General features: G+C 39.4%; 1 protein-coding gene across 8 annotated transcripts in view; it reads right to left on the bottom strand.

The window, feature by feature from the left end:
- Positions 1-430: 430 nt before the first annotated feature.
- MEF2A (myocyte enhancer factor 2A) overlaps positions 431-16,471 on the bottom strand; it is a 155,931-nt gene continuing 139,890 nt past the window's right edge. For all 8 annotated transcript variants that reach the window (XM_074966536.1, XM_074966533.1, XM_074966534.1 and 5 more), the window contains 3 exons: positions 10,676-10,802; positions 2,167-2,293; positions 431-1,381 (listed from right to left, as the gene is read on the bottom strand). In XM_074966536.1, the coding sequence (XP_074822637.1) occupies positions 1,051-1,381; positions 2,167-2,293; positions 10,676-10,802 (585 nt within the window). In that variant the 3' untranslated portion in view covers positions 431-1,050. The remainder of the gene's footprint in view (positions 1,382-2,166; positions 2,294-10,675; positions 10,803-16,471) is intronic.

Below are 16,471 nucleotides of genomic sequence, written 5' to 3'. Positions count from 1 at the left end.
TTAATTTACATATAGAATAATAAGTGTTCATGGCTTATTTTTCCCCCAACGTTCTGCCTGCAAGTTTGTTTTTTCCTCTTCTGAAAGCAAAAAACTAGAAAGTCAAAATAACAAGATAAAACTATACTCTACAAAAAGCTACATCATACAGCTTTGGCTTATATAAATAATTGGTAGCAGAATGTGTCCAAAAGTACTGTATATAACTTTTATATATAGTCTTCAATTCATAAGGGTATTGTTTTCTTTAATATAAAATATACATGAGCTAAATCCGTTTCTTTCTATATTTTTCAAAGATAGAATGTAAAAAGAAACTTTTCAAACATATTCCAATTATAACTTAATATATTAATTTTACTTTGTTAATGCTCTATTGTCTAGGCTATTTTCTGAATATTTCATGCGAGTTCTCTCGGTCTTCTCTCTCTTTCACTTTTTTATTTTTAATTAAGAATCACTTCTTTGACCCAATACATTTTTTTTGCACGTGCAAAACAGGTTTTTATACCTGCAGCCCTTCGCCATGCACCCTCTGCAACAGAGACCCATGCCAGGTTGGGTAATATAAAGGACATTTTATGTACAGTATTGCTTTCTTTTTCCTGCTTTTCTACTGCTCTGCTGCTACAAAGCATTGTTTCTTAACTACAAGTAGCCACACATGGGGACATTACTACAGGGGAGCCCTCTTGGTTTCTGCAATCTACAGTGGCAGGATTATAGACTGGTACAATGTTTCTTTGCAGAACAGGTTCTATTATTAAAACAGCATGTCCAGGTAAGTGCCATACTAGACCAATACCTATAGGATTGTTTTGTTATATTTTTACCATGGGACATCTGCTGCTATACAAGGAGTATGTAGTAAGTGCCTGATGATTTTGTGTATGCTACATACACTCGCACATATATATACACGTGAAGATATATATATGCATGTATGTATATACATATAAATATATTTATTTCATGTCCTTATTTATATATTTAGATATGTCAGGACAGTTCACTGTGATAACACAAAACAGAAGTGGCAATGCTGAAAGTTTATGTCGCCCATGTGTCCACTCTCATTCGTTTCACTGATGGGCTCTCTCTATCTTCTGTATTTGGTGGTCTTCCCAACCCAACAGGTGAATGGAAATCACTTCTTGGGTCCTCCCGATCACTGCCATCATAAGAACTGCTGGAACTACTGAGACTGTCAACAGGGGAACGACCCATTTCCTGCCGCGATTGCTGCTGCTGCTGCTGCTGCGGAGGGAACCCAGACGAAGTCACACGGTCCCGTGGAGGTGAAATTGGTTCGGACTTTATATTGATGTTTTGGTTGGTATTAATGGATAAATTTGAACCCTGAGATAACTGGCCTCCAGCACTGGGGAAATCAAAAAAAAGTTACAATTCATATTTATATTTAAATATTAAGCATTGTGAAATCTTGTAGCCCATACTCAAACTGAATCCAAGCTAAATTCAGAAATAAAAAAACATTTGTTGAATGCTTAGTGTAAGACTCAAAGCTGAAAATTGTGAATTAAAGGTGTCCCAACATCCCGAACTAGTTCACAGAGCGCTGGTATTTATTACATACCTTATTGTTCAGTAAGCCCCAGAAGAAGCATAACCAATTAGATTAAAGTGGGTTTTATCAGCAAGAAATGGATACAGTTTTAGATACAATTGTTCCATTAGTGCTGTGTTCTTCCGGGGAACCAGAGTATCCAACTACTCTGTGGTTTGTTATTACATATTTTACTTGTTTTTAAAAGGAATTAAGACAAATAGAAATGTTTAATTTTTTGAAATCTGTGTCAAGCTTTCAGGTAGATATCTTTTTGGAAATGTCTGCAGAGTGGTGATGTTTGTCAGCATTACTACTTACATAGAACCAATAGTGTGCTACATACTCAACAGACAAATTGTAAGGCAAGTCCCCTGTCCTCCCCTCTCCCCCCTATTTTTTTTTTAAAATAACTACAGTAATTTCACAACCAGTGAGCTGACTGGCAAACATGTGAAGAATCCACATACATGTGCACTGAAGGAGAAATTAAAGTAGAGTCCTACTGAACAGTGTCAAATGCAGGATTATTCATTTATCATCAAAGTAGCAGATGTTCCCAGTCGGGTGTGGTAAATTAACATTACAGATCCACTTACACAAGAGAGCTGAGGGCTGCTTGCCCTAGATGGTGCTGTTGCCAGGCAGATACCTGTCCTAAAGACAGCATTCCTGGGGAGTTAAAGCCCTGCAGGGCAGACAGGTCTGCACTAGTCAAGGAGTAATCTGAAAAAGCAGCAAGAAAAATAGTTTATACTGTGTTCAGTTATAAGAATCAAAGTTTTAGCTTCCAGTTCAAATCAGCTACAGGCGGACTATGCAAAAGGATCCAAAAGGGCAGACCCTTTCATTTGTGTGGACTCCCACTGACATCATACAGGTCTGCTCGCGCAGATCCCTTTGCAGGATCATGGCCTCAGAATGCTCTCTCTTCTCAACCCTGCTTCCAACTCCTAGTTGCTATTGCTTGATTTGGGTTTATTTACACCAATAAATATGACAATACATGTACTTCATCCAACAGGTCTTCTCCTGTGCATATAAAAGAAAATGTTCATTACTGTGCTGGTTTTATCGTGTACATTTCTGAATATTTTGCTCTGTCCGGGAACTTCAAAATAAAATAAAAAAGTGGGCATTAAGACAGGCCACTAAACCAACTGAAATAATTGAATATAATAAATCTGGCATAAGAGAAAACCCATCTTGGGTTCAACCCTCGACACAGTAGGAGAGCCAGATTCTTTCCTCCGATCCAGCCCCTCTACTCTGCTCAGTATATGGCCATCTGAGAATTCCTCCAAGAGAGGCGACATCCCAACTGGTATAACCAGCTCCTGTGCCACACTGTCTTCTGCCACTGCTGTGGGGGCATGGCTGGATCACTATTGTGTTCTAGCAATGCTAAACTGGTAAAGTGTCTCCTGGAGATCAATGCATGCTAGCATAAGTCAGAGCAGTCTTTATGATGCTCTAACCCATACTGGAGCAGGAGTTGTGCAAAACAGATCATCAGGGAACCTAGTACTATCTTTCTGGGGGCCTGTCCACTTCTCCTGGGTCAAGTGGATGTTGGTCCAGAAAATAATCAAATCCTGTAACTATAGCTACTTTACAAACTGCTATGAAAATGTACCATCTAAGGGAAAAAATGTACTCACCTGCCATTATCATAGTGATGGTGAGGACGTAAAAGCCTTTTTTTCTTTTTTAAATTAGTTCAGCAAAAAACAAACCAAAAAAAAAAAACCCCAAATCACAACATTCATCTCCTATGGCACAAGGAAATATTTGCAAGACATATTTAAAGCTCTAAAAGCATCACTGACAGTCTATAACGGATCAAACTCTTTTTCCACCATAATTCAGTTTCATTCTTATATTCATGTGGTATATAACTGATGACTTAGAGCCTAAAAACTAAGGTATTCTTTTTATATATAGCAAGAATGTGTCATGCACTTGGATATAGTTTTGATATGCTGATTGAGAGGAACACTGTACAGCTGTAATCAACAATTCAATTATTGGATTTTTTTTTGCCAGAATATAATGCTTAGATAGTTCTCACTGCTCATTCACACACAGGAAGTTATTTTCAGTTCATCATTATCACTTATGCTTTCCTTTCAGGTTTTAAAAGAGAAAGCTGCAAACGTTTCTCTGCTCTTAATCACTTTGCAATACAACTTCTTTAATATAATTTCTGGTCTCTTGTGAATGAGACAAAATGCCAGGAAGAAAAAAGTTACTTTGCATTGCCACCAGAGATTAACTAACAATTTACTTAAGCAGGATCTTTTTGGAGACTTACAAATCAGATTTATACATTTACACCTGTCTGAAATGACAGTCAGTTACTATTTATAGTTCAATTTCTCATGAGATATTTTCTAGGACTACAGAGCCTAGTGTGACTGATTTGGAGTTACTCTGTAATAATTTATGAATACTGTAGGTTCTGTTTGCCTGATTGTTGTATGCATGTACTGAATTAATTCAATAAGAGTCTGTCTACATGCAGACAAAAAAGAGGACAACAGCCCAGATAACAGCCTCTCAGCAAACACCAAGGGCTATTGATTTTAGTTGCTACTCCCGATCCCTGCTAAGTCCCCCAACCAGAGAACGAGAACGAAGGTGAACCCATGGTCCAGAGATTGGGGGAAATTAGACTTATTGGGGTCCCTCCCCATGAAGATGGTTAGACAGACATGCATGTAGACTTTTTATTGTTTTAAAACCCTTTTCTCTTATTAGGCTTAGTCCCTACTGTTAAGGGTCACAGTATTCAGTGCTAGTCACAGCTTCTGTAGGTACCCGAACCCAGTCAGACCTGTTTGGGTGTAAAAAGTTGATCCACTGCATGCTATAGCCCAGGACGTGCTCTAAAAGTGGGAGAATCATGTGACTCCACCCTAGGGAGTTAAAGGCACAAGACCTCATACCTAAGGGGTGCACTCAGAAAGGCCAGAAAATGGGTCAGAGGAGCAGCTAGCCCTGTAACTATGATTTGTCGATCAAGTGGACTACGGATTTTGACTCTAGAGCCTGCATTAACATTCTGTCAGGAACTTGTCCCTTCAGAGTGCAACAGCTGATACACTGTATATGCCTTGGAAGATGTAAATCACACACTCATAACACAATTTGTCTCTTTTAAATCCAGGCCTGAGTATCCCTTATAGAGTAAAAGTACTCCCAAACGTTGTCATCTACAAACATGACGACATTCAGAAAAGCTTAGAAGTAGTACTTTTCTGATGGTAAATTCTAGAGACATTCTGTAGTGGATTTATAGCTATATATGATTAATACCCAATTGGTGGCGAAAGAGTATGCTTGTCTGTGCAGGTCCTTATACCGTTCCCTTCAATGGGGTATTAGATTGCTATTTACATACAGATAAAGGAAAAGAAGGTCAGATTTTATTATTGTGGGTCCTATATTGGACAAAATGAGATACAGATTTAAACATGTAATAGCTATCTTCCACGATACTACTGTTACATTAATGTTCTGTGAAATATGGAGGTATTCTATGCTGTAGCTTTGAAAATCTCATCTTCTGAGGCATTGTGAAATTTCAGCTACCATTGCTGCCAAAGTTCCAACTGTATGAGTCTGGACATACTCTCAAGGCATAATACTGCTCAACAAAAGTAACAAGAAATCCAAGTTAACTAACTAGAAATAGCTCTTTTGCAGACAGGTTGATTTCTAAGCTCTGTCTGTAGCCGGAAGTTAGACTTGATCTGCAGCCATGATCTTAGGGGCTGAATTGTGAAGACACCAATTTTTAAGGATTGTCCAGCTGCATAAACTGTTGAACACACTGTGAATATGACCCTCTGTCCCTATGTCTCTTCAGAGAAAGAAATAGGTTTAACTCCATCCTGTATCTAAAAGGTAAGGAGGAGAGCCATCACCTTCTGTCCCATCCGTGTCCCCAAAGGACATTACAATCTCTTCAGACCTCTGACACTTCTTTCTCAACAACTTTCTCCTTCACACCCAGAAGCATCACTAAATGCAAGAGGTCCAAATCTGAAAGCAGCGTCTGGATTCTAGAAAAATGTGCACTGACAATCTCCAAGTACTTCCTGATTTAAAAGAATTCACATTTATATTAATCTTGTGTTAGATTTCCAGTCTGTTGCACTGGAATTGATGCAATTTGTACATGCTCAGAGGTGCTGCTAGGTGAAGAATAATGTGCTACATGAGTCAAGAGTTTCAGTGTCTCACACAGTAGAAATCTTAAACACAGCATGCCCTACATTATTGTAGTGAAAGCCTAGTGCTGGTTGGGGAGTTACCAGAGATGAAGGCATACTGACCAACCAACAGGATCTCAATGCAGCTGATGAGCTTGGAAGGGGGAGGGGGATAAGGGGAAGGATACAGATTTTAAGCTGTAGCCTTCTGAGGGGGCATTTCTGCCTAGCCATGACATTAGGCCTGTGGTTTTAAGGTCTCAGAAACAGGGCCCTTCTGTTGGTTTACAAAGAAGCATATCCCTAGTTGGATTACATTTTTAAAACACCTTTAAAAAGGACATAACCCTAGCCCTGCTGTATAAAAGGAGGTTTGCTCAAGCTGTGATTCACTTCAATGCCAACTCTCAACATGCAGAGCCAGGGAGACTGTTGTGATGAGATCCTTCTAGGAAGTACAGGAGAAGGTAGTTTGGTAGCTGAACAAACTAAACAGCTATTTGTGCTTTTCTTTTTTCTTAATTGCCAGTTTTTCATCACAATGACTCTGCAAGGCGCTTCATTAGCACTGAAATCTGTATGCATGGATAAGACTGTCAATTTCTGGAGCATTTTTCACACACTGATAAATCCAGAGTCCTCTTACAAGGGTAAAGAGAATCGCTTTTTTTTTTTTGACAGCTTTATTCCTCTTATCCATTGAAGTCAATCTCCAGTCAGCAAGATATATTTGCACTCAATAAAACTCAAAGAAGTTAGACCTCTAACAAGCTGTGACTGGACTAAAAGCAAATGTTTGAGATGGGTGTGCTGCTCTGCATCATGGATCCCCAGAGGGATTTCTTTAACATCAGAGTCTGGGATGAATGCTTGTAGGAAAATAAACTGAAATTGCAAAGAAACAATATTTATGATAATGGATAGTAACACCTTATGCTTCAGTCATAAGGTGATTTAGAACAAGGGTCAGGAAAGAACTCTGTTCCCTCCACCATGTATATAACTGAACATTTAGGTAGGTGCACTGTGATTTTATTTACCGTACCTAAATAGTCAGATATCTGCTATTGCTAAAGGCAGGAAGCCTAGTTTTATAAACCAATGGTCTGATGTGATATGGAAAAGCTATGCTGATACAGAGAATGTATCAGGAAGTTTTACTATAGAACATGAGGTTCCTTGAAAGCTTAGATCTTTTTGTAGCAATTGTCACAGAGGACAAGAATAGAATTTCTGTATTTGTGAGATATGTTTGCTCTGTTCAAGTGTGGCTACCATATGTCTCTAACTGATCTTCTGAGGAACTGACAGCTTGAGATACTATCCTCATGCAACATTCACATCCAGCAAGATTATACCAGTTTAAGGTTTAAGAACAAAATATTCCAGTTAGAAATAAGTTACAGATGGTACAAGTACCACATCTATCAGATAACCATCTTTTTCTTCCCCTCAGAAATATTATACCCATTTCACATCAAACAGTTATATATCCCACACAAGAAAACTAAGGTGAAGTTCAGGTTGTAAGCACATGATGATATTGGTTTGACTGCATACTACTTTTCAAATATATGCACATTAAAAACATTACAAAACCAGAAAATTCAGAGTTAAGATTATATTACTACAACACGCCACATAACACAAGAGATATATCAAACAAAGCAGTTCCAATTCTTTACCATTCTCATTTGAGTGTATGTTTCATCCCCATCCTCTATTCTTTGTCTATATCTTCAAATTGTTAAGGCCTTCAGGGCAGGGATTGTCTCTCTCTGTTTGTACAGTGCTTAGAACCTTTAAGGCACTGCCATAATATAAATATGTACTACTACTAATATTAACAAACACAGAGTCACTTTCAAGTTACAACTCCTGAGTGAGCCAAAACAAACTAAGCACTTCAAAGCAGGGATTGTTTTGTTGTGTCATCTGTATGAACCCTGAGCATCAACTATGTTAACAGAAAAAGGCTGTGGAAAAAAAGACAACAGCTGCATTTATATAGACAGAAGCGGGCTACTAACACAACTCAAGGACTGCGCTGAAGTTGTAATTTGCAAACAAGGGGATTTAAAAACCAAAAAAACAATGGCCAAAACTGTGTCAAAATTTAGACTTAGTCGGAAGAGTAATAATGAAGGAATGACCTATTCCAACCATGACACCTTTTGGGACTCTCTTAAAACACGGATTTGAGGAACACGGACTCCCGAGGGTTTCCTTAGGAAAGGCTGAAAGGCCTTTGCTTTGCTCCAGAAGTTCCATCCTTTATTTGTAAACTTCAAGGGAACTCAGAGATCTCCAGGCCTCAAACCACTAGTTAGGACACTGGATCATCTATGCTGGAGTAGCACAAATCCCAGATTAATACATACAAGACCCCTATTCTACCTTTCCCTTTCCTTGTACACTGCTTTCTGTTCCCCCTACTATCTTCCTCCTGTCCTACCTCTCTCTTGGCTTCTGACGCGATTCTAAGATCATCAGCACCAACACAATGGGATAAGGCAGCCTGCTGAGTCCTGTCCAGACTGAGAAGGGTTGGTGGAAAGGAAGGGACCAGCTAAAACTAGCCAGATGGAATTCCAGTTCGGGGACAGAATTCAGAGCTCAGAAATGCACCTCTTGCAGCCATTCCACCTGCCCAGAGTGCCATTTGTGATTGATCAATGCACACACACACACACACGCTCAATAAAAAGTTGTATTTCCCTCCCTCCTGCCCCCCCCCTTTTTATTGCTCTCATTCTTTCCTCCCTCTTTTGCCTGTCTATAAAGACTCCAACAGCTAACGTACAGGTTTGGCAACAAAACTAATCTTTCCTTTCTCCCAAGAACTGTTTAATAAAACAAGGTACACAGTATGCATCCGATGAAGTGAGCTGTAGCTCACGAAAGCTCATGCTCAAATAAATTGGTTAGTCTCTAAGGTGCCACAAGTACTCCTTTTCTTTTTACTCTGAAAGGTACTAATAACCACTCTCTAAAAAAAGACGTTGTCTTATTTAAACAGTAGTTCAATTTTTTTTTTTTTACTTTAAAACGTTTCATGCTTTGCTTTGGGTTATTCTTTTTCTGTTCTTTACCTCAATTAACGGCTTAGACTTTGGCATGAATTTTACAGTGCATTTGCCAGGGTGACAAAGCAAACTGAGCTCTCTGTATTCACAAACCCCAAATCACGTTCAACTGTTTAGAGTCATACAGTGAAAGTCTTATATCAATAGTCTGACTACATAGGCCCATTCATTACATTAAATAAATACAAGAGCGTCTGCCTCTTATTTGTACGGTAGCCAATACAATGGGATTTTAATCTTAACTGAGGTATCTGGATGTTATAATGTAAGTAATAAATTAATTAACTGGATTTCTAGGGACTAGTAGGCCTACCGGTGGGCCAGAGGTTAAAACCCAACTAAAATTCTGAGGCTCAGAGATAATTATGGGCCCCAGTGATCCTCAGGTTGGCTAACCAGGAACAGTGCTAAGGGTGTCCGTGGATAAGTCTTCTAAGGCTCAGGAGGCAGTTAGGGTGAGATGGCCCCTGATTAACCTGTGGCTTGGAAATTAGGTGGATGCATTCAATACACCACTTAAGGCGTGTGATGAACTTCCTAAGGCTCTCTGAGCGGTTCTCCCTTCTTGAAGGTCTCAGTAGGTCCACAAGAAAGGGGAAATGTCCCCTGATTTCTTCCTGATGAGTTCCCTGCTCTCTCTGACCCTCTTTCCCCATCTCCAGGACATCTCCTAAAGTCCGCTAGCGAGTGGCTACCTTTGTATAGACATCAGGAGGTCCGTAGGAATGTCAGGAGGCCAATGGGGAATTTCTCCTACAGAAGACCTCAGTGGGTCCACAGGACAGAGGGAAGAACCTGCCCAAGCTATAGAAGTCTCAGTAGCCTCTCAAATCTGTTAGAAAATTCCTCTTTTTCCCCTCCTCCCACTGACAAGCCACTCTAGCAACCGGGTTATATAAAGGACTCTCTCTGCAAGCAAAAAGACTAGAGGTGATGTTTTGTTTTAAAATATGAAAGCTTTGTATTGCATGACAATTAATAACTAGAGATTAGCAATGTTCCATATTTCAAAATTCATTAAGTTTTGAAATTAGACTAATCAACCAAACTTCAGTACTGCACACTACATCTTAGTTAGTGAGATTAAGTAAAGTAGGGTTTTATTTCCCTTCTATTTGTTTTAACTAAGGGACCTAAAAAAACTAAAAGCTCTCTTAGATTATTTTAAGTTGGATCCACATAAGACTTATTCTACGTGCAATGTAGTTTCTCCATGAGTATCAAAGGTAATACAACATGGGCCAGACACTACAGACTAGGGGTGTCCAATCTGTGGCCCTCAAGGCTCTAAACTGTAGCCCTGGGGCTCATGGTGCTTCTTAATAGCAGTGTAGATATCTGGCCTCACAAGATGATCAGGTAGTTTCTAGTAAATGTACATGGCCTGAAAGGAGCAGAGGAAATTGAACAGAATTGACACTATGCTCTAAAGTATTGACTGTTGCCTGTTGACGTTTTGGAAATAATATTTCAGCCCTTAGACTGAACAGGTCAGGCACTACTGACATAGAAAACACATCACATTTCATTTCAGTCTCTTGCTGTGTTCCATCATGTACAACTGACATCCAACTACCAAAGTTTCTTCCAAAACATACTTTCTGATGTATGTTTCCGTATTAGTAACACTTCTCACAAACTAAAGGCTAATTTTCAACTAGTAAGAAAGAGCCCTCACTTAAATTAAATATTCAAGTAAGATAAAGTGTCTTAAACATGTAAACCTTCTGGGATTCAGAATCATGAAAGCCTTAGCTGTACCTATCAGGTAAATGGTAAATTAAAAAGAAAAAAATGACACTTACCAGTGTTGTAGGCTGTAGGCATGGCTGAATACACAAGTCCCTGTGGAGGCAAGCTTGGAGTTGTCACAGACACCACAGGGGTAGCAAGAGGCTGTGTAGACTGAGAACTGCTTATCCTTTGGGTATTCTGTAAATGATTAAACACAAAAAAACCATGCCTTGTGGAAGTCAATTACAACAATGAATAGAATGTGTTAATGTAAAAGTAATGACATGTCCCTTTTCACATTATTTTGGGGATAAGAACAGTATCTCCTTTTTTCATGATTGTGGAGTTTCTTCTACAAAACATTTAAAGGGCCAAAAACTAATTTTGTTTTAGACTAATTTAAAGGAGATATAATTAATGCATTAGACTTATGGGTATATTCTCTTGTTGTGCAGGCAGCTTTCATTAATGTCAATCTGAATAATGTGATAGCGCTTAGAGGAAAATGCACTCCTTTAGAGTATACAGTTTTCAAAAGCCCCTGCCTGGAGTGATCTAGGAGGGTAAGTCACATTTTCAAGAGAGACTTACACTTAGTCCCACTGACTTTTGGTTGACTACTAAGTGCCTAACCCACATTTGAAAATGGGACTTTCAGGCACTTTTGAAAATTTACCCTAGAGCTCCCACTGTTGCTTGCACAGGTGTGGTTGCACCTGTCCTAAAAGCAAAGGTGGGAGAGTTCCCTTAACTCTTCAATGTTGCCAAGACCTTAGTGGTAGAATAATATTGTGGTTCCTCGCCCTGGTTGTGGGAACTGAACGTTTACTCATTAGACTGCACATATATTTCAAAGAACGTGCCTTTTGCATTAACAAAAAATGGTTCTGCCTTCTGATATGAAAATTAGTTAAGCTCAAAACTGTAGAAAGCTCTGACTATCCTGCCACTTGTAGGTGAATAACTCCTATGGCCATCTTAATAATACTCTACGTGCCACAGTCTTGAGCTAAAATTGGTGACAAACACCTAATTTGGATTAGGCAGTTAAAAACAATTTGCGCGGGCATGCAGGAGTGAAATCAGGAAGGCCAAATCACACCTGGAGTTGCAGCTAGCAAGAGATGTTAAGAGTAACAAGAAGGGTTTCTTCGGGTATGTTAGCAACAAGAAGAAAGTCAAGGAAAGTGTGGGCCCCTTACTGAATGAGGGAGGCAACCTAGTGACAGAGGATGTGGAAAAAGCTAATGTACTCAATGCTTTTTTTGCCTCTGTCTTCACGAACAAGGTCAGCTCCCAGACTACTGCACTGGGCAGCACAGCATGGGGAGGAGATGACCAGCCCGCTGTGGAGAAAGAAGTGGTTCAGGACTATTTAGAAAAGCTGGATGTGCACAAGTCCATGGGGCCGGATGCGTTGCATCCAAGAGTGCTAAAGGAGTTGGCGGATGCGATTGCAGAGCCATTGGCCATTATCTTTGAAAACTCATGGCAATCGGGGGAAGTCCCAGACAACTGGAAAAAGGCTAATGTAGTGCCCATCTTTAAAAAAGGGAAGGAGGAGGATCCTGGGAACTACAGGCCAGTCAGCCTCACCTCAGTCTCTGGAAAAATCATGGAGCAGGTCCTCAAGGAATCCATTCTGAAGCACTTAGAGGAGAGGAAAGTGATCAGGAACAGTCAGCATGGATTCACCAAGGGCAAGTCATGCCTGACTAATCTAATTGCCTTCTAAGACGAGATAACTGGTTCTGTGGATGAAGGGAAAGCAGTGGACATTCCTTGTTCCTTGACTTTAGCAAAGCTTTTGACACTGTCTCCCACAGTGTTCTTGCCAGCAAGTTAAAGAAGTATGGGATGGATGAATGGACTATAAGGTGGATAGAAAGCTGGCTAGATTGTCGGGCTCAACAGGTAGTGATCAATGGCTCCATGTCTAGTTGGCAGCCGGTATCAAGTGGAGTGCCCCAAGGGTTGGTCCTCGGGCCGGTTTTGTTCAATATCTTCATAAATGATCTGGAGGATGGTGGGGATTACACCCTCAGCAAGTTTGCAGATGACACTAAACTGGGAGGAGAGGTAGATACACTGGAGGGTAGGGATAGGATACAGAGGGACCTCGACAAATTGGAGGATTGGGCCAAAAGAAATCTGATGAGGTTCAACAAGGACAAGTGCAGAGTCCTGCACTTAGGACGGAAGAATCCCATGCACCGCTACAGACTAGGGACCGAATGGCTAGGCAGCAGTTCTGCAGAAAAGGACCAAGGGGTTACAGTGGACGAGAAGCTGGATATGAGTCAACAGTGTGCCCTTGTTGCCAAGAAGGCCAATAGCATTTTGGGATGTATAAGTAGGGGCATTGCCAGCAGATCGAGGGACGTGATCGTTCCCCTGTATTAGACACTGGTGAGGCCTCATTTGGAGTACTGTGTCCAGTTTTGGGCCCCACACTACAAGAAGGATGTGGAAAAATTGGAAAGAGTCCAGCGGAGGGCAACAAAAATGATTAGGGGACTGGAACACATGAGTTATGAGGAGAGGCTGAGGGAACTGGGGATGTTTAGTCTACGGAAGAGAAGAAGGAGGGGGGATTTGATAGCTGCTTTCAACTACCTGAAAGGGGGTTCCAAAGAGGATGGCTCTAGACTGTTCTCAGTGGTAGCAGATGACAGAACAAGGAGTAATGGTCTCAAGTTGCAGTGGGGGAGATTTAGGTTGGACATTAGGAAAAACTTTTTCACTAGGAGGGTGGTGAAACACTGGAATGCGTTACCTAGGGAGGTGGTGGAATCTCCTTCCTTAGAAGTTTTTAAGGTCAGGCTTGACAAAGCCCTGGCTGGGATGATTTAATTGTGGATTGGTCCTGCTTTGAGCAGGGGGTTGGACCAGATGACCTCCTGAGGTCCCTTCCAAGCCTGATATTCTATGATTCTACTAAACATTTGCTACAAAAGACTTTACTTAAACATTGTGATGGATGCCTTTTAGAAAACAAGGCCACTCCATCACTGGCATGCCATATTCTTTACCAAGGAAGCCTTAATTTTTTTCAAAACGGCCAAGTCAACACAGACTGGATGTGACAGGAATAGGCCACGTTGTTGTTTTTCTTTTAAAAGCAGATTTATTCCTAACTTTTCCTAAGGAATTTGAACATCATTCTCCTTGCCATCTGGTACCCAATTTCAAATGGAATGTTTAAGATTAACAGACCTAAGTTTTAGCTTTTTTAAAAAGAAAAGTAAAGTAATACTCCCAGACTTAAAAATTATATATATTTATTTGCTCCCAAAACAGCAGCTTCACAACTTCTTAGCTGAAGCACCCGCCAACAACAAAACCACCACCCCCTCTGTGTTTTCTTCTGATCAAGGGTGGCATATTGGTATTTCACTATCCCTGCTTCTCTGAAGAACAGAGTGGAGAAGAAACCAGAGAACACACCTTATAGAAATACACATGATTTTTGTTCTCACAAGAATGGAACACACAGGCAGTGCTTGTGTTTATGCAACTCTGCAAATCAAAACCAAGAGGGCTGATTTGAGGCCTACCAATCTGGTAATTGTAGCTTGACAGTTTAAAAAGAGTACAAGGAATGCTACAGCTACCATTTTAAATGTACTGTATTCTTCTACTACTTTAAGCACAAAAACACAGGGAAAGCTTAGAGTCCAAGTGCATTATGTTAACGCTTCAGAATTTACAGTATCTGATCAAACTCAGGGGTTCTAGTGCGATCTTAAAAAGATAAAGAAAAGGTGGCATTCAAAGATGAAATTACACCATTAGTAGTGATGCTGGAGACTGAATGTATAGGTTATATAATAGTGGATACTCCATGTATGAAATCATTGCTGGCATAGCATTTTGCCAGCCCAGTAAGAAGGATCAAACTTGTCTCCTGTTCCAAAAATCTTTTCTTCCTCCATTGATTGTAGGAACAACTTTGTTCAAATAAGTTTAATTGATGTGCGAGGAATATTTTATATTGTGCAAAGCTAGACTTCTCTCCAAGAATGCCTATTTTGTCTGAATCTTATAGAGAACTTGATTAAGAGTCTGGTAACTACTACTCTAGAGATTATGTTGGTGTCTGTGTTAAGCAGGCGCATACTGTAGGTTCAGGGTGGAATTTTCAAAAGCACTTAAGTGACCTGAGGGAAAACCCATTTATTTTCACTGAGATTTGTGTTTGTAAATCGCTTAAGTTTTGAAAATCCCACTGTGTTACAGTGAGAGACTGGGTTTATCTTTTATGAATATGTTATTAGACCAGATTTCTGTGTCTTTAGGAAATAGACCTTTTCCCAGAGGTTTCTTGGATAACAGCCTGTAAAGTTGGGACTACTACATAATGGAAAGTTAGAGACATCTACTAGGAAACTACACAGGTTCCAAGGATATCCCCAGGGGAATCGGGGGGGGGGGGGTATTTGGGGCTTTTTTCAGAGACAATTTATACCTGGGCACTTGGTTTGGATGTGTGATTTGGAAATATAAGACTGCTGACAAATTTTACTTTTTGTCTGAGTTATGGATTCCAAGCTTTACAGACAGTAATAAAAATTTTCAGAACCTTATTTTTTGATGGGGATAATTTGATCGAGATAATGGAAGGAGAGTGATATATTTATATTAGTCTATAAACTAGGGTCTCAACCCCTTCTGCCTTCCATCTAGTAAATTTGTTCAATTCTGGTCATGTAGAATTTAATGTTTACTGCTAGGATATGGAACTGTATTTCAGAACACATATTAATCCATATAATGAATAAAGTAGCATTCCCAGGGTGCTTTATTTGCTAATTTAAAGTGTCTTGTTTGAGAAAGATTTTGCTTTTTTCAGTCCATTGAGTAGGTTTATATAGGCACGTTGCATTTTTATAACCACTAGAGGGCAAGCTCGTCCTACATTATTCATATTCCAAAGTACTATATCTAGATTCCAAACAATTTATATTAGAAGAACATGGCAATTTTGACAGTTAAAGAACATAAACACGTCTATAATGAAAGTGATTTTGAGTAAGCCTTACAATCACTGATATGTACATAATGACCTGGTTAACTATTTTATGGATTAAATTAAATCCCATATTTCTTTGTATTGAAAAACAGATGCTTTTCTACAACACTGAGAAAAAAACAAACAAATGAAATAGCTGTTAATTAGAATAACATTTAAACTCTTCCTGTAGCCACCACCATTTTTGGACAGCTTCACGTATTAATTTTCAAAAGTAATTTTTTCCAACTCACTCAAATTTAGGAAAACAATATAGGTAAAATATCATCCAATAGCATGCATTCACCAACTTAAAATATAAAGAAACTACTGAAATTTTCATGCTTTCATGCAATTAGAGCCTCATATTAGCAACAAGTCCATGTGCAAATAAATCAAAGCATAGGTGTATAAATATCTTGAAGCTGATCTACAATTGTACTCTGATGCAGCATTTTTCTGCAATTACTGTTGTGCTATAACACCTAAAACATTTGCATATTGCTGGAAAAATAATCTAGAACTCTCATGAGTCAACCTATTTTTAGTCTTATATTTATTTTCCACGGTGAACATTGAAAGATATCATGTTTTCTGAAAAACAGCAATTTCCTTTCAAATACAGAACCTATTTCCAGTTGAAAAAGGTAAAATAATTAGTTTGCAATTCCATATTCCTTGTGGTAAACAGGGAACCCCCCTTTGTGGTTTGATCATCTCATAAAGCATGAAATAAATCCAACTCTGTAAAAAGGTGACCTCACTAGCAATGATGTAATAATCTCCGTGAAAGAAGGAGAAGTAACACACAGCTTGTGTTACAATTTGAGGAACTTCAGGAGTGAAGTAATTTTCT

Source organism: Natator depressus, chromosome 10, assembly GCF_965152275.1.
Source record: "Natator depressus isolate rNatDep1 chromosome 10, rNatDep2.hap1, whole genome shotgun sequence".
Classification (NCBI taxonomy): domain Eukaryota; kingdom Metazoa; phylum Chordata; order Testudines; family Cheloniidae; genus Natator; species Natator depressus.
Note: the sequence above shows the minus strand (reverse complement) of the source record. Positions and strands in the feature narration are given on the sequence as shown.